The sequence below is a fragment of the Oncorhynchus keta genome, chromosome 12, assembly GCF_023373465.1.
Source record: "Oncorhynchus keta strain PuntledgeMale-10-30-2019 chromosome 12, Oket_V2, whole genome shotgun sequence".
Classification (NCBI taxonomy): domain Eukaryota; kingdom Metazoa; phylum Chordata; class Actinopteri; order Salmoniformes; family Salmonidae; genus Oncorhynchus; species Oncorhynchus keta.
In genome coordinates this window covers 27,397,151-27,424,605 of record NC_068432.1, presented here as the reverse complement: position 1 = coordinate 27,424,605, position 27,455 = coordinate 27,397,151, and the positions used below count along the sequence as shown (strand labels likewise).

The following is a 27,455-nucleotide window of genomic DNA, read 5'->3' as shown; positions in this document are numbered from 1 at the left end:
CCCCTCTATAACGGATCCAAGGCATCGTGGACAGGACTTCTTACCAGTGACAACTGTACATCAACTGTATATCAAATACTGAAATCATCCTAGCTGCCACACTACAACACTTGGAAATCATGAGTGAGGTAGGTGTACCTGCTTTATTTCAATTAACGCTATTATAATAGCGTAGGCTAATAAACGAATATATGGGATAGTCTGTTGCTGCTAATTTCAGTATTCAAACGGAGCGCAAACAAATCGTGTCAAAGTAGCCAATTAGGATACAGCCTGAAATAAAATAAATTATTTGTAGTTTCTGCTATGGCAACGATAGTAAACGTTTCGCTAGAATATAAGCAAGTGTCAGTGAAGTCCAGCCGATCTAAAATGATTTATTATCCAACTCCCGGTAAACCAACCCAAAACGGTCCTCTCTGAACCACCACTGGTAATTTTTGTCCTCATGTGGAATTTATTGTTTAGTTTGTTAATACAATAATGCATGCTTTGGAAATATAGCTTTGGAAATATAGCCTGCGTGCTTATCTTTGTAGGGTAGACAGACACCTTAAAGTAAACACAATTCCAGGCCTGGTCTCATAGACTAGACGTAACATAGGAAACGTAAATCCAGGATGCTCAAAATAGTATAATACAGTATATCACACTTGTTACAGTTACCTAAGACAGAAGGTTACTTTTACCTCTTAAGGATCTGCCCCTTTTTCCCCAAATGTTTGCCTCAAAGGACATACCCAAATCTAACTGCCTGTAGCTCATGACCTGAAGCAAGGATATACATATTCTTGGTACCATTTGAAAGGAAACACTTTGAAGTTTGTGGAAATGTGAAAGGAATGTAGGAGAATATAACACAATGGATCTGGTAAAAGATAATACAAAGAAAAAAACAACTGTTCTTTTGTATTTCTATGTACCATCTTTGAAATGCAAGAGAAAGGCCACAATGTATTATTTTCAGACCAGGTGCAATTTCGATTTTGCAGTGTATGTGCAAACTTTTTGACTGATCCAATTAATCATTGCATTTCTGTTCAAAATGTTGTGTCAAGACTGCCCAAATGTGCCTAATTTGTTTTATTAATAACTTTTCATTTTCAAAATTCATTTTCCTGAAACAATATCATGGTATTCTTTCACTGTAATAGCTACTGTAAATTGGATAGTGCAGTTAGATTAGCAATAATTTAAGCTTTCTGCCCATATCATATATGTCTATGTCCTGGGAAATGTTGTTGTTGCTTACAACCTCATGTTAATCGCATTAGCCTACATTAGCTCAATCGTCCCGTGGAAGGGACACCGATCCTGAAGAAATCTTTAAGGCAAAATGAAAGGATTGTGTTTGGTCAATGTGGACAGGTAGGCAATATAACACAAACTTTTTTAAATATAATGTTGAAATCACATTAGTTGACAACTCAACCAAATGTAAATCAAATTATACATTGAACTGACATCTGAGCCCATTGGGATATCATACAAATTGTAATTTGTAACAAATAATACGAAATGGATGAAAGACATCCACAAATGAATACATACCATACAAAACCTAACATAGCATACTAAAATGGAGGGATTTACTTTTACTATGTTACGTCTACCCTTGAATCCAGGTTGCAGCCCAGCAGCAGCTCCACATTTGTTTTCTGGTGCATTATGATTTGAATGTATTGTTAGAAGAGAACCATAAATCATCTGACTAACTCTATACTTAAAAGCGAGGACATACTAGGATTATAAACTGTCAATTAGCCTAATGAAAAGAGGAAACATGAATTTACGTGGTTACATAATAACTGAAGACTTTTGTTGAATGGATACAGTTTCATATGGCCTCTAATCTGGCAGAAATCACCGAAGAACAAACCAGCATTCCGCTCCAGGTGTTCCGCGCGCAAAATACAAATATTCCGGGAAATTGAAAGCAGATTGTCTAATGGCCGCGGTTGCTGTAAGAGCCATACATAGTCAAAATGTTTTATGCAGTCTTTATTTAATGGTTGTTGTCATACTGTAAAGGCCTGCTCAATCATGTAGTCTTCTCATTTAATATTTTGCATTTGAAGTAGGCAGAACTACTTAGAGAGGCCTACATAAGGGAATATTCTACCTGTGTGAGAATCATTTGATAAACAAGATTGTTGAGCTATGACATGTAAATTAATGCTTAATCCAGCATGAATAGTAAATGTGTTAGTTGAAGCGGGAGTGATATTGACCTAGACACAAAGTCTGCCAATCAACCGAATGCATCAGTCAGTTCAGTTAAGCCATAAAACCATGTCTATAACAATCATGTCTCAGCTGAAGGCAATTGGTCTCTGTGTTTATTACACTGCTAGAGAAAAACAGAACAAGCCATCCCAGAATCCAGTATATGCAAACACTGCACTGAGCGCCGGAAAAGAGTACACCCTACAGTCACTGAATAATTCAAGGTATACCGCTGACCCATTGCAATAACACATTCTGTTCTGTCACTGCATGCGCAGAGCAGGAGGAAATGGAAATAAGTGAGGCCCCCAATCTTGGACCTTATCACTGTCTCGTTCCCTCAGAACAATGGGCCAATCTTAGAAACAATTGAGCTGCATTTTCTTTGGTCACTTTCCCGGTGTATAGGCTAGTACAGTTGGCCTCGTGCAACACAATTGCTTTCTGTCAATGGAATCCAGCAGCAGTTGGCTGAGAGAGACAGAGAAGAAGAGACAGACAGGGAAAGAGAGTCAGACAGAGAGAGAGACAGACAGACAGGAGAGAGAGAGAGACAGACAGACTGGCTGGCCGTGGTAGTGGCAGATGAGGCTAGTCTTCTTAGCTCTACAGCAGCCCCCCCTCCCCTCTCTACAGCTGCCCCCTCTCTATCCTGGTACACATTCTGCCTGGATAGGTGGTCCAATGGAGAGGCTCGGTCAGTGGCTGCCTCAGTGTGTGTGTGTGAGGGAAGCATTCCCAGGCAACCCTACCCAGTGGGATCCCGAGTGGCGCAGCGGTCTAAGACACTGCATCTCAGTGCTCCAGGCATCACTACACTACCTTGGTTCCATCCCGGGCTGTATCACAACCAGCCTTGATTCGATGTCCCATAGGACAGTGCACAATTGGCTCAGCGTCTTCTGGGTTAGGAGAGGGTTTGGCCGGGGTAGGCCGTCATTGTAAAATAATAATTAGTTCTTAACTGACTTGCCTAGTTAAAAAAAAAAAAAAAATTAAACACATTGAGTTCGAAAACACATAACACACCTGGGTTTTGGATTGGCTTTCTAGGTGTGTTAGCTACCGGTCTTTAGTGCAACATTAAGTCGACATCAACCAAAATCTACTTGTGATGACAATTATGAAAGACATGAAAAATGATTGTTGTCTATCAACAATGACAAGCCACTGGGGTCTGACAATCTGGATGGAAAATTACTGAGGATAATAGCAGACGATATTACCACTCCTTTTTGCTACATCTTCATTTTAAGCCTACTAGAGAGTGTGTGCTCTCAGGCCTGCATGGAAGCTAAAGTCATTCCGCTACCCAAGAATAGTAAAGCCCCATTTACTGGCTCAAATAGCCAACCAATATCAGCCTGTTACCAACCCTTAGTAAACCTCTGGAAAGAATGGTGTTTGACCAGATACAATGCTATTTCACAGTAAACCAATTGACAACAGAATTTCAGTGGGCTTATAGGGAAGGACACTCAACAAGCACAGCACTTACACAAATGACTGATGATTGGCCGAGAGAAATTGATGATAAAGGGATTGTGGGGACTGTCTTGTTAGACTTCAGTGCGGCTTTTGACATTATCGATCATAGTCTGCTGCTGGAAAAACGTATGTGTTATGGCTTTACACCCCCTGCTATAATGTGAATAAAGAGTTACTTGTCTAACAGAACACAGAGGGTGTTCTTTAATGGAAACCTCTCAAATATAATCCATTTTGAATCAGGAATTCCCCAGGGTAGCTGTTTAGACCCCTTGCTTTTTTCAATTTTACTAACGTCTTTGAGTAAAGCCAGAGTGTCTATGTATACGGATGACTCAACACTATACACGTCAGCTACTACAGCGACTGAAATGACTGCAACACTCAACAAAGAGCTGCAGTTAGTTTCAGAGTGGGTAGCAAGGAATAAGTTAGCCCTAAATATTTCTAAAAGCATTGTATTTGGAACAAAACACTCACTAAACCCTAAACCTCAACTAAATCTTGTAAAAAATAATGTGGATATTGAGCAGGTTGAGATGACTAAACTGCTTGAAGTAACCCTAGATTGTAAAGTGTCATGGTCAAAACATATTGATGCAGTAGTAGCTAAGATGGGGAGAAGTCTGTCTATAAGAAGGCAGAGCATCGCTTTATTAACAACACTATCAACAAGACAGGTCCTACATACAGGCCCTAGATTTGTAGCACTTTGACTACTGTTCAGTCGTGTAGTCAGGTGTTACAAAAAAGGACCTAGGAAAATTGCAATTGGCTCAGAACAGGGCAGCACGGCTGGCCCTTGGATGTACACAAAGAACTAATATTAATAATACGGATGTCAATCTCTCCTGACTGAAAGTGGGGGATAAATTGACTTCATCAGGTATTGATGTATTGAGGTATTGACAAGTTGAATGCACCGAGCTGTCTAAACTACTGGCACATAGCTCAGACACCTACACATACCCCACAAGACATGCCACAAGAGTTCTCTTCACAGTCCCCAAGTCCAGAACAGACTATGGGAGGCACACAGTACTACATAGAGCCATGACTACATAGAACTCTATTCCACATCAAGTAACTGACGCAAGAAGTAAAACTAGATTTGTAAAACAGATTTAAAAATTTTGTTGGACCCCTGGACGAGTAGCTAATGGGGATCCATAATAAGTACAAATACAAAATACACTGAGGTATGAGATCATACTGTACGTCGCTGTTACGGCCATCGTCGGGAATGAGACCAAAGCGCAGCGTGGAGAGTGTACATCTTCTTTATTTAAAATGAACAAAAAAAACCAACAAAAGATAAACTAACGTAAAGTTCTGCAGGGCTATACAGCTACTGTGCAAAAACAAGATCCCACAAACTCAGGTGGAAAACAGGCTGCCTAAGTATGATTCCCAGTCAGAGACAATGATAGACAGCTGCCTCTGATTGGGAACCATACCCGGCCAACAAAGAAATAGAAAACTAGAATGCCCACCCAAATCACACCCTGACCTAACCAAATAGAGAAATAAACAGGCTCTCTAAGGTCAGGGTGTGACCGTCGCAGAGCACCTATCTGACAATGATTCTCCCTGCTCATGTTGATATAGGTTTCTATGGTACTGCATGAACACAGGATTTTATAAATGAGATCACTCTACCCCTACCTATATGTACATATCTGCCTCAATTATCTTGTACCACTGCACATCGACTCAATACTGGTATGCCGTGTATATAGCCAAGTTATTGTTACTCATTGTGTATTTGTTCCGTGTGTTATTATTGAAAAAATATATCTATACATTGTTGTGAAGTGCCTGTAAGTAAGCATTTCAATGTATTGTAAAGTGGCTGTTCCACTGGATGTCATAAGGTGAATGCACCAATTTGTAAGTCGCTCTGGATAAGAGCGTCTGCTAAATGACTTAAATGTAAATGTAATGTTAGTCTAAACCTGTTGTTTACGAAGCAAGTGACAAATAAAATGTGATTTAATAAGACATTACAAAGTGGGATCTTGCAACACACAAGACATTCACTAGCTTCCCTTCTCCATGATGGATTTATATGCCCATAAAGAATCAAGCCAAGGCTTTAGAGGGGCTCTGTGAATAAATAATTAAATGGAAATCAATGCCAATAGTCCCCACTAGCTCACCTCCCACCCCACCACCCATTTACTTTCACACAAAGTTTCTACCTATAAATAGGCCTAAATAATCTCACCAGTTTGTGCCCAGTATGAAGACACTGGTATGAAATGACAATGTGTTCCAAACAATGTGCAGGTAACCAGTAAAGATGGGGCCCAGTATTGGGTTACTACTGGGTTATATAATCAGACTATGCATGTGTGGAGTAGAAAAGAGGTGGTGCGCACGGTGTATGGGGGAGGTTGGGAGATAATCAGAGAAAGAATCACATGCAATCATAAACCAGTCACACACCCTGGTCCCAGTCTCAGCCAGAGCCTGAAGAATTGCTTGGTCTCAGTGTCTTTTAAACACATCGCAACCGTCCACGCTGCAGCCTCCTGGCTGGGGGCTTTAGGAGCCATCTGTGGTCTTGAAAAGCAGCTGGGTCATTTCTTAAGTATACTCGTGTATTATTTGTAACTGCATCTGTACATGCATTAAGTTCTTGTGTCAGGCCTCTGGCGATAGCATTATAACCCGGTCCCTAAATCCACATTATCTCCACATTTAGAGACAAGTGACCGTCCCTCTGTCAACAGGCTAGATTGGAATGCTCTCTACAAATACTCAGATATTAAGCAGATTTGTTCAATATTTTTTTGTTGCATGCAGGATTATGTAAATCCGCTCGGGTGGAGATTTGGTTCTGTCTGTGGTGCGGTGTATCTATCCCGTCCTGTCACATCTCCAATCCAAAATCAAATATAGAATCGGCTTTCTATTTCGCAACAAAGCCTCCTTCACTCACACCGCCAAACTTACCCTAGTAAAACTGACTATCCTACCGATCCTCGACTTCGGCGATGTCATCTACAAAATAGCTTCCAACACTCTACTCAGCAAACTGGATGCAGTCTATCACAGTACCATCCGTTTTGTTACCAAATCACCTTATACCACCCACCACTGCGACCTGTATGCTCTAGTCGGCTGGCCCTCGCTACATATTCATCGCCAGACCCACTGGCTCCAGGTCATCTATAAGTCTATGCTAGGTAAAGCTCCACCTTATCTCAGTTCACTGGTCACGATAACAACACCCACCCATAGCACATGTTCCAGCAGGTATATCTCACTGGTCATCCCCAAAGCCAAGACCACATTTGGCCGCCTTTCCTTCCAGTTCTCTGCTGCCAGTGACTGGAACGAATTGCAAAAATCACTGAAGGTGGAGACTTTTTATTTCCCTCACCAACTTTAAACATCAACTATCTGAGCAGCTAACCGATCACTGCAGCTGTACATAGTCCCATCTGTAAATAGCCCACCCAGTCTACCTACCTCATCCCCATACTTATTTTATTTACTTTTCTGCTCTTTTGCACACCAGTATCTCTACTTGCACATCATCTGCTCATTTATCACTCCAGTGTTAATCTGCTGAATTTTAATTATTCGCTCCTATGGCCTATTTATTGCCTACCTCCTCATGCCTTTTGCACACACTGTATATAGACTTTCTTTTCTCTGCTGTGTCATTGACTTGTTTGTGTTATTGGCTTGTTTATTGTTTACTCCTGTTTTAACTCTGTGTTGTTGTCTATGTCACACTGCTTTGCTTTATCTTGTCCAGGTCGCAGTTGCAAATGAGAACTTGTTCTCAACTAGCCTACCTGGTTAAATTAAAAAAACATTCAGATTTAGACAGTTAAGGCTCATTCAACAGCCATGATATCTTTTGTGTTGATGAGACACTCACTTGTTTAATTTCACAGCCTCTTCACAATGACAACAAATCACAACACTGTTTGTTCTATTGCCTTCAAATTTATTTTGGGGTAAAAATAAGCATTTTAGTACGTTGAGCGTGATGTCATTATGAAATTATGAAACACGATGCGATAAAACACTGCCTCCACAGTGAAGGTGCAGTGTGGTTAAGAAGATGGGTAGATGATCCAGAATGTTCTATCCCTGTAGAGACTTGGGGGACCCAACCAACAGACGCTTAACGTGCTGTAAATAATACCAATGTCTCTGAGTTAGTTGTCGATTGTGATCGTGCAGGCAGATAGATAAAGTAGATGAAGAGAGATAGATTGGTAGATATATAGACAGAAAGAGCAGCACAGCCAGTGTCGCCTCCAGGCTTAAAAACAGGGTGCAGTCAGCCTTGCTTGATTAGCTTTGAGAGCATGGTCCAGTGGTTTGGTGTTTTCCATGTGAGTTGTCAGTGTAGGTTAAGATGACAAGTACTGAAGTATGCCATTCATATGGATGTGTGTACAGTAGATGCAGAATAATAAGGAAATGGTTTGTTGATTCAAAAACCGTCAATCATGCATGCTATGATCAACTAACAGTGGTATATAACTTCATTTTGACATATTTTATTACATTTCTATGATATAGAAACTTAAACAGTTTCATAACATCCTCTATTTGAAAATAGTATTATTTAAATCTTAACCTACTGATGCTCTGTCTAAGTAATGGCAATGCATCAGACAAAGAGTCCAATATGGAACTGCATCCAACAATTTGGATGCATGGTGGCCTTGATGCTTACTTAGCAAAGCCCTCTGTTTCATCATCAGAAGTGGACCACCAGGCCCCCTCTTCACTCTAGCCTTTTCTACATCAATGGAAAAGGAGAATGAGAGAAGGTTGCTACCAATTAGTGTAAAAAGGTCGGTGTAGCAGAGGCGAGGGAGGTAGGGAAGAGTAGTGTCTCTTTGTGTCCTTTTTACCCTTGTTTCTACTGATGAAATTCAGAAAGAGGGAATTAAATTCAGCTCAGAAGTGCCTGTTTGACAGATTTAGGCACCAATTCAGTCAATGGAAGTCTGAGGAAATTAGCCAAAGTAAATCTTTTGTTGTTTTTGACCTGAACAATATTTTTGAGTTAATCTGTTAGTGGAAATGTCATATTAATTGGTATAATCTCTTTTGAATGACTAACTGGCATCTCACAGAGTGCATAGGTATAATTTTTAAAAATCATATGTTTCTCTGAAATTGAAATTGGTCACAGTCCTCAGATCAGTCCATTATGTAATACTCCACGGTGTACGAAACATGCAACATTACGCTGGTGAGACATGGTCCTGGTTCAGAATTATTCAGTGCTCATTGTGAATCACGATGCCACACTCTGACCCTAATCGCTCCTCACAATGAGCAGAGATTATGCTAAAATGATCTGTAATCCAGCTAAATTGTCTGATCCCTGTCTGCTGTGCACTCCCCATAACCTGGTCCACAACATAGGGCTAACATCAGAGGTGTGGGATGGGGACAGACACCAGGAGAAGGAGAGGAGGCAGATTGAATTGCTAGCAATTATTAAAGGTTACTTCAAGTTTCACTTCGTTGATCTATGTGCATGCACGCAGGTGGGTGGAGTGGGATTTTTGGAGTAGAGGACACCTTTTGGTAACATTATATCGTCGGTGATCCAACACCCATTGTCAAGGTGGCAATAGCACACAGCCATTCAATCTCCATCGACAAACATTGGCAGTAGAATGGCCTCACTGAAGAGTTCAGTGATTTTCAACATGGCACCGTCATAGGGTGCCACCTTTCCAACAAGTCAGTTTGTCAAATGTCTGCCCTGCTAGAGCTGCCCCAGTCACCTGTAAGTGTTGTTATTGTGAAGTGGAAACGTCTAGGAGCAACAAGTGGCTACCGAGTTCCAAATTGCCTCTGGAAGCAACGCCAGCACAAGAACTGTTCGTCGGGAGCTTCATGAAATAGGTTTCCATGGCCGAGCAGCTGCACACAAGCCTAAAATCACCACGCGCAATTCCAAGCGTTGACTGGAGTTATGTAAAACTCGCCGCCATTGGACTCTGGAGCAGTGGAAATGACGGACGAAATGAGTTTTATATATACTGATGTATAATTACAAGCATTTCATAAGTGTCAAAAGCTTTTATTGACAATTACATGAAGTTGATGCAAAGAGTCAATATTTGCAATGTTGACCCTTCTTTTTCAAGACCATCCTGACTGATGGCAGCCCATCAATCAATGCTTGGAGTTTGTCAGAATTTGTGGGCTTTTGTTTGTCCAACCGCCTCCAACCGCCTCTTGAGGATTAAGGTCTGGGGAGTTTCCTGGCCATGGACCCAAAATATCAATGTTTTGTTCCCCAAGCCAATTAGTTATCACTTTTGCCTTATGGCAAGGTGCTCCATCATGCTGGAAAAGGCATTGTTCGTCACCAAACTGTTCCTGGATGGTTGGGAGAAGTTGCTCTCGGAGGATGTTTGGTACCATTCTTTATTCATGGCTGTGTTCTTAGGTAAAATTGTGAGTGAGCCCACTCCCTTGGCTGAGAACCAACCCCACACATGAATGGTCTCAGGATGCTTTACTGTTGGCATGACACAGGACTGATGGCAGCGCTCAACTTCTCTTCTCCGGACAGGCTTTTTTCCGGATGCCCCAAACAATCGGAAAGGAGAGAGAAAATGACTTTACCCCAGTACTCAGCAGTCCAATCCCTGTACCTTTTGCAGAATATCAGTCTGTCCGTGATGTTTTTCCTGGAGAGAAGTGGCTGCCCTTCTTGACAAAAGTCTTTACCTCACTGTGCGTGCAGATGCACTCACACATGCCTGCTGCCATTCCTGAGCAAGCTCTGTACTGGTGGTGCCCCAGTCCTGCATCTGAATCAACTTTAGGAGTTTCCTAGCGCTTGCTGGACTTTCCTGGGTGCCCCGAAGCCTTCTTCACAACAATTGAACCGCTCTCCTTGAAGTTCTTGATGATCTGATAAATGGTTGATTTAGGTGCAATCTTACCGACAGCAATATCCTTGCCTGTGAAGCCCTTTTTGTGCAAAGCAATGATGATGGCACGTGTTTCCTTGCAGGTAACCATGGTTGACAGAGGAAGAACAATGATTTCAAGCAACACCCTCCTTTTAAAGCTTCCAGACGGTTATTCGAACTCAGTAAGCATGACAGAGTGATCTCCAGCCTGTGTTAACGAGAGAATCACTGACATGATGTCAGCTGGTCCTTTTGTGGCAGGGCTGAAATGCAGTGGAAATGTTTTTGGGGGGATTCAGTTCATTTGCATGGCAAAGAGGGACTTTGCAATTGATTGCATTTCATCTGATAACTCTTCATAACATGCAGGAGTATATGCAAATTGCCATCATACAAACTGAGGCAGCAGACCCATATCAGATAAAAATAGAAAATTATCATGTTTTGATCCTGGAGAAAAAGCACATGGCTAACAAGATGGCTACAGCAGGTTCTACCATTTCACAATAGCCTGTAGTAAACAAAATACCTTTTTGGGTGGATTCTTGATGTTTTGGTTTACAGTTTGAACAGTCGCTGAGATTATATTTGGTTATCAATGCAAAATACGCTACTTTGATGAATAGCCTTTATAGCTTTTAGATCAGCTATATCAATCAAGCGACAACATTGCCCCCACAGCTGCAGAAGGAATGATACAGCATGTCTCAATTTTCAGGTAGTAAAAATGTGTTTTGAATGCTGGAGCATTTACAAGAAGATGCTCCTTTTGGTATTAAAAATGGCATTGCAACACTCCGAATCTTGCATCTGCGTAGAGCTTGTAGTAAGCTTTACACTGCAGACACATTTAAGCGTGGAAGCAGTCCTGGGTTCAAATTGTATTTAAGATCTTTCAAATACTTTGATTGTTAGACTTAGCCTGCCAGGTATGCCAGATGGGACTAAAGTATGCACTTTTGGAACTATTCCATTTGTTCCATTGCGCCAGACCCATATATTTGACAAACTCATTCAAGCACAGCTAAAGTATTGAAAGAAAACAAACTATTTGAACCCAGTTTTGCATGTCTCAGAGAGTCATAAAGGGAGGTTAGCATCTGAGCTCCAGTTTCTCATAACAGTCAGTCTCAGGACATTTGTTTTAGTCTCATTCAGCATTAATCTCAATAAAGTAACATAAATACGATGCATTTATAGCAACGCCTAAACATCTAATACCCCATTGTTTTTATGATGCTTTCGTAACACATTCCATGTGATGCCAAAGGATTACACTTACTGTATAATAACCAGCTACATATAGCCATGTGCTCGAGCTAGGACTGAGGCACAGGATTGACTGTATGGATTAACTTCTCATAATGATTACTCATCCTAATAGAAATACAGTGTAGACAACAGCCGTCATGTTGTCTGGGCCTGTATTCATTAAACATCTCAGAGTAGGAGTGCTGATCCAGGATCAGGTCCATTCATTCGAATCTAAAAGACAAACCTGATACTACTGTAAATCAGCGCTCCTACTCTGAGACGCTTGTATATACAGATGTGCTGCTGAAAGATGTTGTGCACTTTGTTGGATGTGTGCTGAGAGAGAGAGAGAGCCCTGGAGTCTGTCTAATGCGTGTTAATGTTTTATGGGGAAACCATGCTGTTGTATCATTAGTTTTGCTCCGGTTATTCCAGCAGGGAGAAAAACTGCTATTTCCTGTCTGTCTGATAATGAGTACTGTAGTTAGTACAACACATACAGGTCAGTGAGGGAAGGAAGGTTCTGTTAACACATCATGGGCTGGCAGCCAGGGCAGATTGGATGTCAATGGAAGTACCCGACTTGGAATGAGTGGCCCACTAGAAGGACAGCACTCACATGTCACTAGGTCCCTCTTCTTCTATAATTAGAGATTCATGTCTTGCTGGATTGTCTGTCTCTACATAAAGATTTTCCGTCCTTCAATGTTTACCATGGCAACGCATGGAATGATAATTACCTTTTATACAAAGACAGTAATACAGAATCTGAACTTTCCAGAAAGTATGGACGGAAAGAAAAACATTAAGAACTTACATTATACTCAGACAGTATCTGGAATTATGATGCACATACCTAAGTCTGAAGCCTTGTTATTGTCATTGCAAAATTCCACTCTCCTTTGTTACATCAGTCAGTGTGCAGACTGAATGAACATAGGCAACATTCCCAGGTCTAAAGTGAAGAGCAGAGGCAGAATCTACTATTGACTCTATGCTGATATTAACAAACAGCTAAATGCAATGCCGGAGAGAATGAACTCAAGTTCAACAACTGTCACTTAACACTGTCACGAAGAGGAGGCCATCTCAAAATAGTCTCTCCCACGGTCACTCCTACCACCAAGGTCGTCCCCTAACTTTCCTTCTCTCAGGGGTACCGCTGACCTAGTCTGTATCTAATAATGACGATGTCAGCTTCAGATTCTGGATAGATGGATGAGTCAAGCCTGTGTGGCTCACTTGGTAGAGCATGGCACTTGCAACGCCAGTTCGGTTCTCAAGGGTGACCCGTGTGAAAATGTATGCACTCCCTTCTCTAAGTTGTTCTAGATAAGAATGTGTGCTGAATGACTTAAATATAAAGTTGAACGCCTTAACTGTGCCCTCCAACACCAGAGCATTAACGCATGAGAGGAAGACCTTTACCATTATGCCATCCCATTCCAACATGGACATCCTCTGTCCTCTAAACTTGTCTTCTGTGCGTCTGCTTAACGAGTAGGCATTCTAGCACTACCCCTCAAGGTAGATGGACACTTGACAGGATTCCAGCGATTATTAGGCTAAGTAATAATTTCTGTATGTGCATGCATTGAATTTTTCACATTTCCATCCAATGTTGCCAAGCCCGGAGCTTTTAAGATGAATATCGGGCAACAAAACAGAATTATGGTTAAGCCAGAGTTATCTAATGTGTTGGCAGCTGAGCTGAGGAGATCCCTTTCCTCCCATAGAGCCTGGAATAATGACAAAGACCATCTCAGCTTAAAGCTCTGCCTTGAAAGCATTCATTTAAAGGAGACTCTTCTTGTGTCAGGTCTTTTTGATTAGGGAACATTGGCGTACCGGTATGCTAATGAGTTTCGACACCTGGTAATGTGTGAAGAAGGGGTTATTCTTAGGTTAATACAGTGAGGGTTCCATTGGTCAGTGGTGAAAATGGTTCATTTGAATAGTCCACATTCACTCCAATCAGCTGGCTTATTGCTTGTATTGTCCAATTTCAGTGTTCATTTAATTTACCAGACAACAATACAAATCACAGTAGGGCCTGTACATAGATAAGCTTAGGAGAGCGCCCAATGCTTAGGTGGATACAATTTCAGCGTCCATGTATGGTACCAAATCACAATGGGTGCTTTGCAGCAGAAAATCCACTAAGCTTGAGTGCACATTTTTGGTAACAGTTCTGGTGGCTATGAACCATAGCTGTCATAGTCCAGTGTCTGAATCAGCCTGTCTCAGTAGCCGGCTCCATCCTACCTGAACTCTGCTTCCCTTCAGCTCCCACCTCCCTCCTATCCCTCTGAGCCGTGGTAGCCAGTCTTCCACACTGTCACTCCGGCTCCCGAGTCCCATCCCCTGCACACCCACCAACGATAGTGCTGCTGAGGACTGTTGGTTGGGGCTGAGTTGTCGACATTGTCATCTGTGTCCTAGTTTGCCTAGCGTCTCCTCTCCTCCTTGTTGAATAGTTAATAGACACTGACTGCAGTGTGGAGAACCTCTGGAGAGACCAAGCTGCCAGAAACACCCAAAATAGCCCCAGAAACGTCAGCGAGGAGACATTTATTTATTTGACTAATTCAACCCCCAAACTACCACACCACCCTTTCATCACATCATTGTGAGGGCGTGCTTTATTAAATAAATTATATCAATGGTTAAACATACATGTTTAACATCAAACAGGAAGTGATGCTCCGATCTAGGTTTAAACTACAGCAGAAATTTGACTCCATTTAGTCATGAGAGATGAGATGAATACATTAACTAACAGCAGGAAGAGAATGTCTCTATCTGCCTACTGATGATATTTAGCTTCACAACAACACATCGTTGTTAAGGTTACGTACTAGCTATGCCATAAAGGCAGCTCTATACCATATATCCAGACCATCAATGTGAGCTTGAGGCAATGAGGTTTGGCTCATATACAGTAACCCGGCTCCCATCTACCCCTAGTAAGGGGTTAAGGTGTACAGTGAGAGGAAGCAGTTTGGCGTGACTTTGGGTGGCTTTGCCAGGTAGACAGATAGGTTGAAGAGTCAAGCTGAAGGGCTTTGGAGTGCTGAGTGCAGACCTCTGGGTGGCACCAGGTTAAACGCACTGCGCTGTGGTGCGTGCCAAGCTCTGCATGCGAGTATAGGACCAGGTTGGGCTGGGCATGCCCTGGGGATTCACCGACTCACCCGTCAGCAATTTACCTCCTGTGGAAGGGACAGAGGATGGCAGGGTCTTATGCTTGCTTACGTCTTTTGTGTGTGTGTGTGTGTGTGTGTGTGTGTGTGTAAGAAGGAATCACAGCTCTGAGTTATCTACCAACACCTCCCTAAGCTCAGCGCTGTGTGCTCACTATAACTTATGACACAACCATGCTAGGAAAAACCAGCCTTATGTGCTGGAAACAATCATCATTATCAATATCATCACCCTCATCCCATTAGTTAAGCTTCCTCTCCGGCTTTGACATATGGGACTGGGAGCATGACGTGACAAGCAGCTCCTCAGTGCCTCAGTCCAAGCTGTACGCATGATGCCTGTCTCAACTGGGAACTGACTGAACTGAACTAAATGAACACCATGGAATCGTTATCTTTGCAGTTCCTGCAGTAACTGTGCCCACTCACAGTTTAACTGGCCATATTACTGCCTGAGTCTCAGTGAAACACTATGTAATAGACTGAGTGGACCATGACTGCTGTTGTTGTTCCTCTTTCCCCAATCTCCTACTCCTAATCAGTGGCATCTTTGGAAATGGCTGTGCTGTGCTGCTTGGTGGCCCAACATGAGAATCTGTTTTAGTTTGTGCCTGTGTTAATGTTTGTGTATTTTATGCCTTTGCCTGAGTGCAGTGTTTAATGATGAACGGCAAGTTGGCGTGTTCAGTGAGAGTCTGACATAATGTTGTGACAGATGTCTCAATGTATCACCATGATGCTCCTGAATGACTGTCGGCATGACATGGTCGGGGAGAGTGACCAGCAACCACTGGCGTTCACCACAGACAGACCCAGCCACTGAGGTCAGGGGCCAACGCAATCTCTTAATCTCTCACCCAGACCCAGATATATGTGTGAAAAATCGGTATATATAGCGTTTTGGATATAAGCTCTTAAAATAAATGTTAAAAGAAAGATAAATAGGTACAGTTTTACATGTTTTACTGTATCTACATGTGATGTTTTTGTGAACTTTTAGCCTCTAAAAAGTGGTGCCTGTTGCATAAGCATGAGCTTGGTATATGTGGTTCTAAAAGTGTATATATAAAAGAAACGTCCTCTCACTGTCAACTGTGTTTATTTTCAGCAAACTTAACATGTGTAAATAGTTGTATGAACATAACAAGATTCAACAACTGAGACATAAACTGAACAAGTTCCACAGACATTTGACTTACAGAATTAGAATAATGTGTCCATAAACAAAGGGGGGGTCAAAATCAAAAGTAACAGTCAGTATCTGGTGTGGCCACCAGCTGCAGATTTTCCAGTTCTTGCTGTGAGATGTTACCCCACTCTTCCACCAAGGCACCTGCAAGTTCCCGGACATTTCTGTGGGGAATGGCCCTAGCCCTCACTGTCCGATCCAAAAGGTCTCAAATGTGCATAATGGGATTGAGATCCGGGCTCTTCGCTGGCCATGGCAGAACACTGACATTCCTGTCTTGCAGGAAATCACGCACAGACCGAGCAGTATGGCTGGTGGCATTGTCATGCTGGAGGGTCAAGTCAGGATGAGCCTGCAGGAAGGGTGCCACATGAGGGAGGAGGATGTCTTCCCTGTAACGCACAGCGTTGAGATTGCCTGCAATGACAACAAGCTCAGTCCGATGATGCTGTGACACACCGCCCCAAACCATGACGGACCCCCCACCTCCAAATCGATCCCGCTCCAGAGTATAGGCCTTGGTGATAAATCAAATGCGACCATCACCCCTATTGAGACAAAACCGCGACTCGTCAGAGAAGGGCACTTTTTGCCAGTCCTGTCTGGTCCAGCAGCGGTGGGTTTGTGCCCATAGGCGACATTGTTGCCGGTGATGTCTGGTGAAGACCTGCCTTACAACAGGCCAACAAGCCCTCAGTCCAGCCTCTCTCAGCCTATTGCAGACAGTCTGAGCAGTGATGGAGGGATTGTGCGTTCCTGGTGTAACTCGGGCAGCTGTTGTTGCCATCCTGTACCTGTCCCTCAGGTGTGCTGTTCGGATGTACCGATCCTGTGCAGGTGTTGTTACACGTGGTCTGCCACTGCCAGGACGATCAGCTGTCCGTCCTGTCTCCCTGTAGCGCTGTTTTAGATGTCTCACAGTACGGACATTGAACTGTATTGCCCTGGCCACATCTGCAGTCCTCATGCCTCCTTGCAGCATGCCTAAGGCACATTCACACAGATGAGCAGGGAACCTGGGCATCTTTCTTTTGGTGTTTTTCAGAGTCAGTAGAAAGCCTCTTTAGTGTCCTAAGGTTTCATAACTGTGACCTTAATTGCCTAGCGTCTGTAAGCTGTTAGTGTCTTAACAACTGTTCCACAGGTGCATGTTCACTAATTGTTTATGGTTCAGCATGGGAAACAGTGTTTAAACTCTTTACAATGAAGATCTGGGAAGTTATTTGGGTTATCTTTGAAAGACAGTGTCCTGAAAAAGGAACGTTTTGTGTGTGTGTGTGAAAAATTGGTGATTATAGCTTTTTGGAAATAAACTCTTCAAATAAATGTGGGTTCCTTCGTGTGTGTGTAAAATATTACTGTTGTCATATTTTGAATTCGTAGCTTTTAGATGTGTATGAAAATGTGTGTTCTTTTTTGCTAAGCGCTATAGCAGGGGGTGGCAGGTAGCCTCACGGTTAGAGTGTTGGTACAGTAACCGAAAGGTTGCTGGTTTGAATACCCAAGGTGGAAGAAAATATGTTGATGTGCTTTTGAGCAAGTCACTTAACCCTAATTTCCTCCAGAGATGCTGTACTACTAGACTCTGTAAAATAACATATTTCACTGCACCTATCCAGTGTATGTGACAATAAAACCTTTTTTTATGTGTGTGCAAAGAAAACATGATTAATTGTCTCTCTAAAATGAAACCAAGTTTTTAAATAAATACATGTCTGTCGTTGAACAACCCCAGGCCATGATTAGAAAAAGCACCGATCTTTTTCATCATTTCTTTAAACAATTAAAGCTCATTTACCAACATTTCTGAAATTTGAGTGTGCAAAGGTTAGGTTGTGTAAAAGCTCTGTTAATCTGTCTCTCATTGCTGTGTTCCTATGTTTTTCACCACAGCACCATTCATTCATTACTCTGATGGAAGATCATCCGGTCATTACTCTTTGTGTGTCCTAGGCTCTCTTGTGTCAGGAACACATCTATCAGTAAAGATGAAATGAGGTGGAGACAAGGTCATTCTTCATGATAGGTCTGTGGGTTAATGAAATTAAGCCCAGTAGAGGAGAGGAGGAGAGCAGAGGAGAGGAGAGCAGATAGGGGAGGAAAGGAGTGGAGGAGAGGCTCAGATGTATTGGGACGAGGTGTGATGGAACCGAGGCATGCCAGCGTGTAACAGACACACACTGGCGCACACACATACCCACGCACACGTTCACACGCAACTAAATATAAAGATTTGTACATACCCTCACACATCTGAGTTTCAGGTTTTATTTAGGTCTGGCATGAGTTGGACTCACAAAGCACACAAACTCACACACCCACACATGCGCGCACACACACACACACACACACACACACACACACACACACACACACACACACACACACACACACACACACACACACACACACACACACACACACACACACACACACACACACACACACACACACACACACACACACACACTCTTGCTCACTCGCGGGCCACACCAAACAAGTATTCCAACATTGGGAGCCATCTGTTTTGGCATCTCTCAGTGGCCAACCTAATGTAGTGTTTTCCATGGCTGCTGTGTAAGCTGCGCTGTCCATGGGCCCAACCAGGCTGAACTGTGCTGAGCTGAAGCAGGACACACTGTAGTGCAGACCTCCTGGACTGAAGCCTGCCAGGAGACAGTACACATTATCCACATCTCTAGTTTGTGATATTAGTTACACAATCAGAAATGAAGTGGAGGGTACACTCATATAAACACACTTAGCTCTAAATCTGTGGTTACAATCTACCTCTCATATGCAGACTCTTTCCTATCAGTAACATACACTGCGTTCTACACTGAGTATACCAAACATTAGGAACACCCCCCTTTGCCCTCAAAACAGCCTCAATTTGTCCAGGCATGGACTCTATAGGGTGTCGAAAGCTTTCCACAGGGATGCTGGCCCATGTTGACTCCAATGATTCCCACATTTTGTGTCAAGATGGCTGGATATCCTTTGGGTGGTGGACCGATACACACGGTAAACTTTTGAGTGTGAAAAACAGTTGCAGTTCTTTACACAAACCAGTGCACCTGGCACATACTACCATAACCCATCCAAAGGCACTTAAAACCTTTGTCTTGCCCATTCACCCTCTGAATGGCACACATACACAATCCATGTCTCAATTGTCTCAAGGCTTAAAAATCCTTCTTAAACCTGTCTCCTCACCTTTATCTATACCAGTGGTCGCCAACCTTTTCTGAGTCGAGATCACTTTTGCGGTCAAAAGCAAGCCGGCATCTACCACTCAGATGTATTTTTAAACATGGCTTAAATGTTTTTAACCTAATAAAAACAGTTCTGTAGGAATGAGGTTTGTGCAGTATGCCTATTACATTATCACAGCACATGCCTGGCCTGCCAATATTGTTCTTCTCAGACCATATTATATTTCAAAATTCGAGCTTTGATAACAAAATAGATCAGTTGGTGTAGCACTTGCGAGGCACGCACGGCTGAGCATAAATTGAAATACAACAGTTTTCAGCTGTGCTAACATAATTGGAAAAGGGTTTTCTAATGATCAATTAGCCGTTTAAATGATAATCTTGGATTAGCTAACACAATGTGCCATTGGAACACAGGAGTGATGGTTGCTGATAATTGTCCTCTGTACGTCTATGTACTGTAGATATTCAATAAAAGATCTGCTGTTTCCAGCTACAAAAGTCATTTCCAACATTACACTATTTCTGAGCAATTTGATGTTATTTTAATAGACAAAAATGTTTTTCTTTCAAAAACATGGGGATTTTCAGGAAGTGGAAGAGAGTTAGAGAGCATTTGTGTGAGTGTGTATGTGCGTGCGTGTGTGGATGCTGAGGTCTTCCAGAGACAGGGTTGCAGGTGCGTGACAAATCTGCTGGTCTCTCCTCCATGCCAAACTGGCAGTGCACATTGTGTCCTCATTCATTCATTCATTCATTCATTCAGACATACATATTAATTCAAGCCTTCTTTCATGAGACAAAATGCTAATAACTCTGTTTGTGCAGATCATGTCAATGTCTCCATGTATTGTGGTGGGACTCTTGCCAGTCACAAATTATGGGTATTTGTGGGTATTTTTTTATCTTGGCTATAAAATGCAAAAACTGTTTTTTTGCATTAGTTTCACCCAAAAAGACAAGTAAGGCAGTTCACATCTCCCCAAACCCTGAAGCATTGACATCATTCACCAAATATTCATGATCCACTGCTTTATCTCCTCTTTTATGGAAGATGCTTTCTGCTTCCACGGCAAGTTCAGTTTGTATCCACATGCTACTCTATTGGTGGACTAATTATGCCAACCCACAGAGTTAGCAACAGCAAAAGAGCCTAACGGACCACGTTGTCATGCTAATCTAGATCCTCAAATGTTGCTCCTCTGCATGCTTGAGAGAGAGAGATAGGCAGAGGGCGTGTGAGGATGTTATTGTTGTGCCCGCTCAAACCTCTACAGTATTCTAGTAAAGTGGCTCAGATAGGGACTGTGCTCCATGTGTAACCCTATTGATTAACAGACTGTTACAGCTTCATCACTTCATCTGACACTCAGCACAGACAACGGCCCACACTTTGTTGCGCCTAATGAAATGTTCAGTATGGAAAGCCACCACACCACACTGAGCATGTGACCCATAATTATGTATAATATAGAATACATAATGTTTTGAATGGCTTGTTGATGATGTTGCTGGCAGGACTTTGGCAATAGCTGCTAAACTTGCATGAGCGAGTGCGGGAACGATAAGCATCAAGGAGCCAAGCAGAAGTGAGAGTAGAGAGGGAACGTGAGAATCAGGCAGCCGTGACAAACGTCTCATTTGGAATTCACTCATGGTTTCTAAAGCCTCATGCAAATGTATAATTTTTTTGGGGCACATTTTATTAGGCGCTGTAAAACAAAGATAGAGCTGAAAGAGGGCGAGATAAAAGACTCATTGGAGAGAAAAAAAAGAGCAAAGAGGAGTAATGTGGAAAATGTGCCAGTGTGTTCAGAGTAATCTTCCTGAACATTATGACCAGCCTGGTTATGTAAGCTCTAACCATAGCCAGGCAGAGAGGAGGATCACAGGGAGGGGGAGAGGGAGGAGGAGGAAGAGAAGTGAGAGAGGGAGGAGTGTGTAGAGACACAGAGCTGATACGACCCTAAATCAGGGATTTTCCTCAAACTGATGAAGACTAGGAGAAACCATCCTTCATGTTTATGGTTTTCATCACAGCTGTTCCCTTTCACATCTGTTGGCCGTTGCTTGCGTGTCATTAAAGAGAAAACAACCATTAAACAATTACAGGGTCCCTAATGACAACGATCAACAACACAAAGATTAGAGCAGATTAGATAGCGATTACTGTTTCTTCATTGACCTCTGTAACCACTCTATGTGCTGAGCTTCTCTACTGTATCACAGCAGCACCAGTGGAAAAGCAATAAAGGTATCCTCTCCTTTCCAGTTGGGAAATACCAACTCATAATGTAAACTTTTGAGCTTGTGTGTGTTTGTGTGTTGTTTCACTGTAGTTGCCTGTATTACAGTATCTTGCATGGCAGTCTTTGGAGGTGTTGTCCTATAGGATGTCTTGTCCGTTGTGTTGTTTGTATACCTGTTCAGTGGATCCCTATGTTCCTACCAAGTGTTGCCTACGGTACTCCTTGACAGTGTTTCCCTATATAGAGGATAGACTGCCATGTGTAGTGTCTTGTGTGGCACTGCGCTGGAGTGCTGGTCTGGGCTGTAGAAGTTCATTTCATGGCTCTAATGTGGCCTGATATGGAGGAGTGTTATATTCCTTTGAACTTGGATTAGCTTCCCATCCCTCCTCTGCTTCTCTCTCTCTCTTTCTTTCTCTCTCTCTCTTTCTTTCTTTCTTTCTTTCTTTCTCTCTCTCTCTGGGTCCGGAGCCATGGCCCCTGTCTGCTCAGGCATTGTTTGTTGAGAGCTGCAGGGTGCAGGGAGAGAGGAAGAGAGAAGAAGAAGATGGGGGAGAGGAAAAGAAAGGTAGAGATGGAGTGAGGGGGAGAGAAAATGAGATGGAGAGAGTAAGGGAGGGTGTTAGTAACCTCTGGTGAACCCCAGTATCAACCTCACCCCATGTGACAGAGTATAACACAGACAGATGAGACCTAACAAGGATGCCATCCCATCACCTCAGTGAATTCTTGGGAGTTTTTCCACACTAACAGTGAGACAGATGGCAAAGCTTTGAAATGAGTTCCCCTTCCTTCCCCTTCTATAGGAGAACTGAGGAAACTGAGGAGACTACCATTTTTTGTTGTTGTGATTTCCCTCCTCAGCCGCCTACCTGGCATCAAAGCTCATCTGTTGTGTTTCAATTCATTGAAAGCACTGTAGTAATAACTCAGGTAGGGATGTGATGTGCAGGAAGGGGAGTGTGGGCTTCCTCCACGGAGCAGAAGTCTCTGCAGAAGCTCACACATGTACGCATGGACGTACACAAACGGCCCAAGACCTTCTGGCTACTGGTCTACCTCTAAGTTTTTCCCCATATGTAAAGTATTGAATATTGGAATATTGATCCCTCGCTATCTCTTCCTTTGCAGAGACAAGGATCTGGAGCCATGAGTGGAAACAGCAAACCTGCTGGACAAGGTGTGTACAGGATTTATACAGGAGAAATATGACAAAATACACAACATGCATCACGTAGGCCTGCTGTAACTAACTAATATCCTGCTTTTAAAAATCATCTTGTGAAATTCAGAAAACGCCATCCATGTTGGTTCATGTGACCACATTGCTTGAGAGTCATAGAACACATTGAGTGAGAGTCATAGAACACATTGAGTGAGAGTCATAGAACACATTGAGTGAGAGTCATAGAACACATTGAGTGAAAGTCATAGAACACATTGAGTGAAAGTCATAGAACACATTGAGTGAGAGTCATAGAACACATTGAGTGAGAGTCATAGAACACATTGAGTGAGAGTCATAGAACACATTGAGTGAGAGTCATAGAACACATTGTGTGAGAGTCATAGAACACATTGAGTGAGAGTCATAGAACACATTGAGTGAGAGTCATAGAACACATTGAGTGAGAGTCATAGAACACATTGAGTGAAAGTCATAGAACACATTGAGTGAGAGTCATAGAACACATTGAGTGAGAGTCATAGAACACATTGAGTGAGAGTCATAGAACTCAACTGATAATTTGTCTTGACTAACTCTCTGTGTTTTTTTATGAAATAAAATATGCCATTATAGAAATAAAGACAATCTACCTTGGGTACATTCATGCCTGAAATTCACAGAAAGACCTACTTTCCAAGCTGGGGCATGGTATTGTTGTCATGATAATGACATTCAAATCCTCAGAGTTAGAGACGTCAAACTTAGGCTTGCAATACTTTGGAGGATCCTTTGATATCTATAAATGACATTAAGTGTAGAATTCAGTCATTTAGGTAAAGTGAATGTGACTACAGGATAAATTTAATTAAAAGTCCTACTTCAAATAGATTCAAATAATTGATTATTCCCCAAGATTATTCCCTGACTTTGGTATTTGATAGTCATATTGTACACTAGAAGGTAAACCTGCTACTTCCTGTAGTCTATATAATTCGACAGAGCCAATAATTGAGTCAATACGTTTTTAAACAATACACAATATAATCAATTGATGTAACATATTATGTCCTTCCCCCCATCCCTTGAATCTCATCCTAAGACACAATGAAGCTGGCAGGTTAATGATAGCCAATCACTTTTAAAAGGGTTCATTTGGCCATTCTGCACATGAAATTGATCCTTCCTTCAGCATAACAGGGTGGCCGTGAGCCTCCTCTCCACCCTTCTGGAGCCACTGATGACAGTATAAAGAGTAAGACCTGGTGTTCATATGGATTTTAGTCTCAACTGGTTGGACGATGAGTTGCATTGTTATACAGTTTAATACAAAGGTAAAAGCCACACAAATACCATACTCCTGCCAATTGAATTTGATTGGTTTTATTGCCTAAGTTTAAGTTGATAGAATACATGTACCATAGGAACCTATAATAATGTAAAGACTGACAATGGCATCCCATGCCTGCTCTAGTAACATGAGTGAATGATCTATTACCACAATCTCACATTCAGTCCTATAGTTTTTAAGGCTGACTTTATTCAGTATTATATTGACTATGTTTTATTCTAGACAAATTTGGTGAACTATATACTTGGTAGTGGGGATTACATGTATTGTAGTTTGGATTCCAGCTATTGTAATACACCTCCATATGCTACTGAGTGCTCTCACCTAGATGTTCTGAGACTATACCTTCATCAATCATTGTCCCAGTGTCCCTGAGCAGCATACATCAGACTGTCACTAGCTCCAACATGACCTTTTACCATCTCCCCCAGAAATGAAGACATCGTCAATTTGGGAGAATTTAGATATTCACACATGCACCTCCTCAAGTCTCAATTCATGGTTTAGGAGGACTGTGACCTTGTTGTGAAGTGTGCAATATGTATCAGAGGAGAGGGGGGGGGCACTCAGTCTGTTAACGAAGAACACAAGATATGTACATGAGAAACATCCCTTTCCTCCAGAAACTATATTTAAAAAACAACGCACCCACACTGGCAATAGCCACTGACTTCAATCAATTTAGATGGGTTAGGCCCACAGGGAAATGGAATGTCCCCACGCTGTTCCATTACACAAGGAAATATAGCATGGAGAGTAATTGTATGGGCTCTGCAATCATGAAATGTACATTCCTCTCCATTGAAAACATTTTGTCTTCAAAGGATGCCACGGGCGTGAAGAAAATCCATCTAAACCTAAACGTATGTTGTTCATTTTGCTGTATGTGTGCACATTTTATATGTTAGTACACTCTTAGAAGAAAGGGTTCCGAAAGGGTTCTTCGGTTGTCCCCATAGGGGTACCCTTTTTGGTTCCAGGTAAAATCCTCTGTGGAAAGGGTTCCACATGGAACCCCAAAAGGTTCTACCTGGAACCAAAAATGGAACTTCAAAGGGTTCTCCAATGGGGACAGCCGAAGAACCCTTTTAGGTTCTAGATAGCACCTTTTCTTTCTAAGAGTGTACATTCACAACTATGTACAATGTAAAATGCATATGGTATTTGTGACATCTTGTAAAGGAATGGATCTTTCAGTATTCAATCCACATAGTAGATGCATGTGAATGGAGACTGACGTATACTATCGCATCCCAATGCTGTTGGGATGAGACCAAGTAATTGAACCTGCATCACAGAAATTGCACCCAGTATTGCTTTTTTGGTCATTCACAGTCACTTCACGCATCCAATTCTGTATGTTCACTCCTCATATTTAAGCAATCAACCAAGGCTTAATATTCACAGAATGTTCCCTCTTTGGTATCTGGCATGGGCACTCATCTGAAATCATTTAGTCTTTGCTGGCATTTTGGCTGTGATTATCTATGTATTAGGAAACGTTTAACCTTACATTTGTAAGTAAATATAACATAAATATATTCTGATGTATTAATGTACATGTCTTTTGTCTTCTAGATTAAAGGGGGGAATGTATGAGTAATGAAAGGGGAGTTAGAAAATGAAATCCTCCTGGATGAAGAGAGGACATGACAGCATGTATATGTATGGGAGATTAGAAAGGCTTGCCTTGCTTCATATTTCACATTTTATCCCCTGATTTAAAGTCTTTGAAGTTGCAAAGCCCCCTACCCTCTGTAAACGCTCGAAAAAGGCTGCTTCTTTAAACATAATCTATTGAATTGAATTCAAATTAAACACATTTCTATGAACTTTGGAACATTCTATAGCTATTAACAAAGGTTTTTCAGTCAATTCATGAATTGAAAACTGTCCATTTTTTAGGTGACCTTTTCCATTCATGATGGAGGGATGAAATAGAGTGACCCCAACTGTGGTAGAGTCACATACAGTAAGATTCCCGAGTTTTTTTATGCTGTCTCACTCTCTCTTCCAGTCTCTCACTGTCTTTATTGCCTCACTACAGATGACTCTAAGGCTGCTCCTGAGGAGGACTTTGCGGACATCGACATGAAGGCTCCGGAGACGGAGAAGGCTGCTGTGGCCATCCAATCACAGTTCCGGAAGTTCCAGAGCAAGAAGAAGCAGGAAGTAAAGTCCTAGAGTGGGCAGGACAGAGCCGGGCAGCTCTGTCTCCCATAGGCCGGGACTGCACCAGTTGGGGGTTTGGTCTTGCATGTCAATCAAACCACACCGTTATGGACTCAACTGAGGGGGAGTTAAGGGGAAGAGGGAAGGCTAGAGGGAGGGGTCAGGGTTCAAGGATCAAGGGGTCACTGATATCTTTGAAATGATTATATGTAACTTATTAATTGATTGCTGTGTCCATAAATTATGGTTAAGTTCTGGATAAATCTTGATCTTTCCTATGATTTTGCTATTTTCATTTTTTAATGATACTGTAATACTACTACACTCTATATTTTCCAGTTGCTGTAGCAGTCCAAACCCTTAGTAGTCCTCACATGTCTCTCTCATGTCGTGTACGCTGCAATATACCCATTTGAACAATAAAACGCTGCTTGATAAGTTGGTTTCCTCGTAAAGCAATTAAGAAACTGGAACCAGGGTTCTATCACCCTCAGGCGGAACATGTAGACAAATGTATTGTGAAGATTGATCGTCAGATTCTGCATTCTTTTCAACTGTGGCATCATAAATCTAAAGATTCTTTCCCCTAGTATGTCTGTTATTAAGGGTGTTTCCCTCTCGTTGTGGGAAGTGTTTCCAGACATTCCAGCTTGTCTTGTTTGATCCCTCCCAGTTATCGCAGCGCCCAGTGGCTGATGCATTTAGAATTGAATCAATGGCTACAATTTGCTTTCCAATGTCTCCGGTGTCTCAACTTGCCAACTAAATCTAGGGCTTGTTCCGTTATTTACATGAGAATTGTGGATTTCCTTCCTTCTCTTCAACTTCAACGTCAATGGAAAGTGTTTTTATTTTGTTTGTATGACTTTGTTTCGACATTAATAGTTTTTTAATGGGTGTTTCTATTGAATCCCCATTGTTTCCTTTTGTTGTTCAAACCCAAATGAGTGGAATATACTGTACAATACCATCAATCTTCAGTAGAGACACGTTCAAAGAATACTTAATAAATATCCAAGAGGTAAA

At 42.1% G+C, this 27,455-nt stretch overlaps 1 protein-coding gene across 2 annotated transcripts; it reads left to right on the top strand.

Annotated features, from left to right (window-relative positions):
- On the top strand, window positions 1–27,455 carry LOC118391195 (calmodulin regulator protein PCP4-like). 2 transcript variants are annotated; one of them, XM_035782319.1, is made up of 4 exons: window positions 1–128; window positions 22,873–22,921; window positions 25,082–25,120; window positions 26,305–27,455. In XM_035782319.1, exons 1-4 carry the CDS (start codon window positions 120–122, stop codon window positions 26,439–26,441), a joined length of 234 nt encoding a protein of 77 aa, XP_035638212.1. In that variant the 5' UTR covers window positions 1–119; the 3' UTR covers window positions 26,442–27,455. The 2 variants fall into 2 exon arrangements, with proteins under 2 accessions (XP_035638212.1, XP_035638214.1); XM_035782321.1 differs by lacking the exon at window positions 25,082–25,120.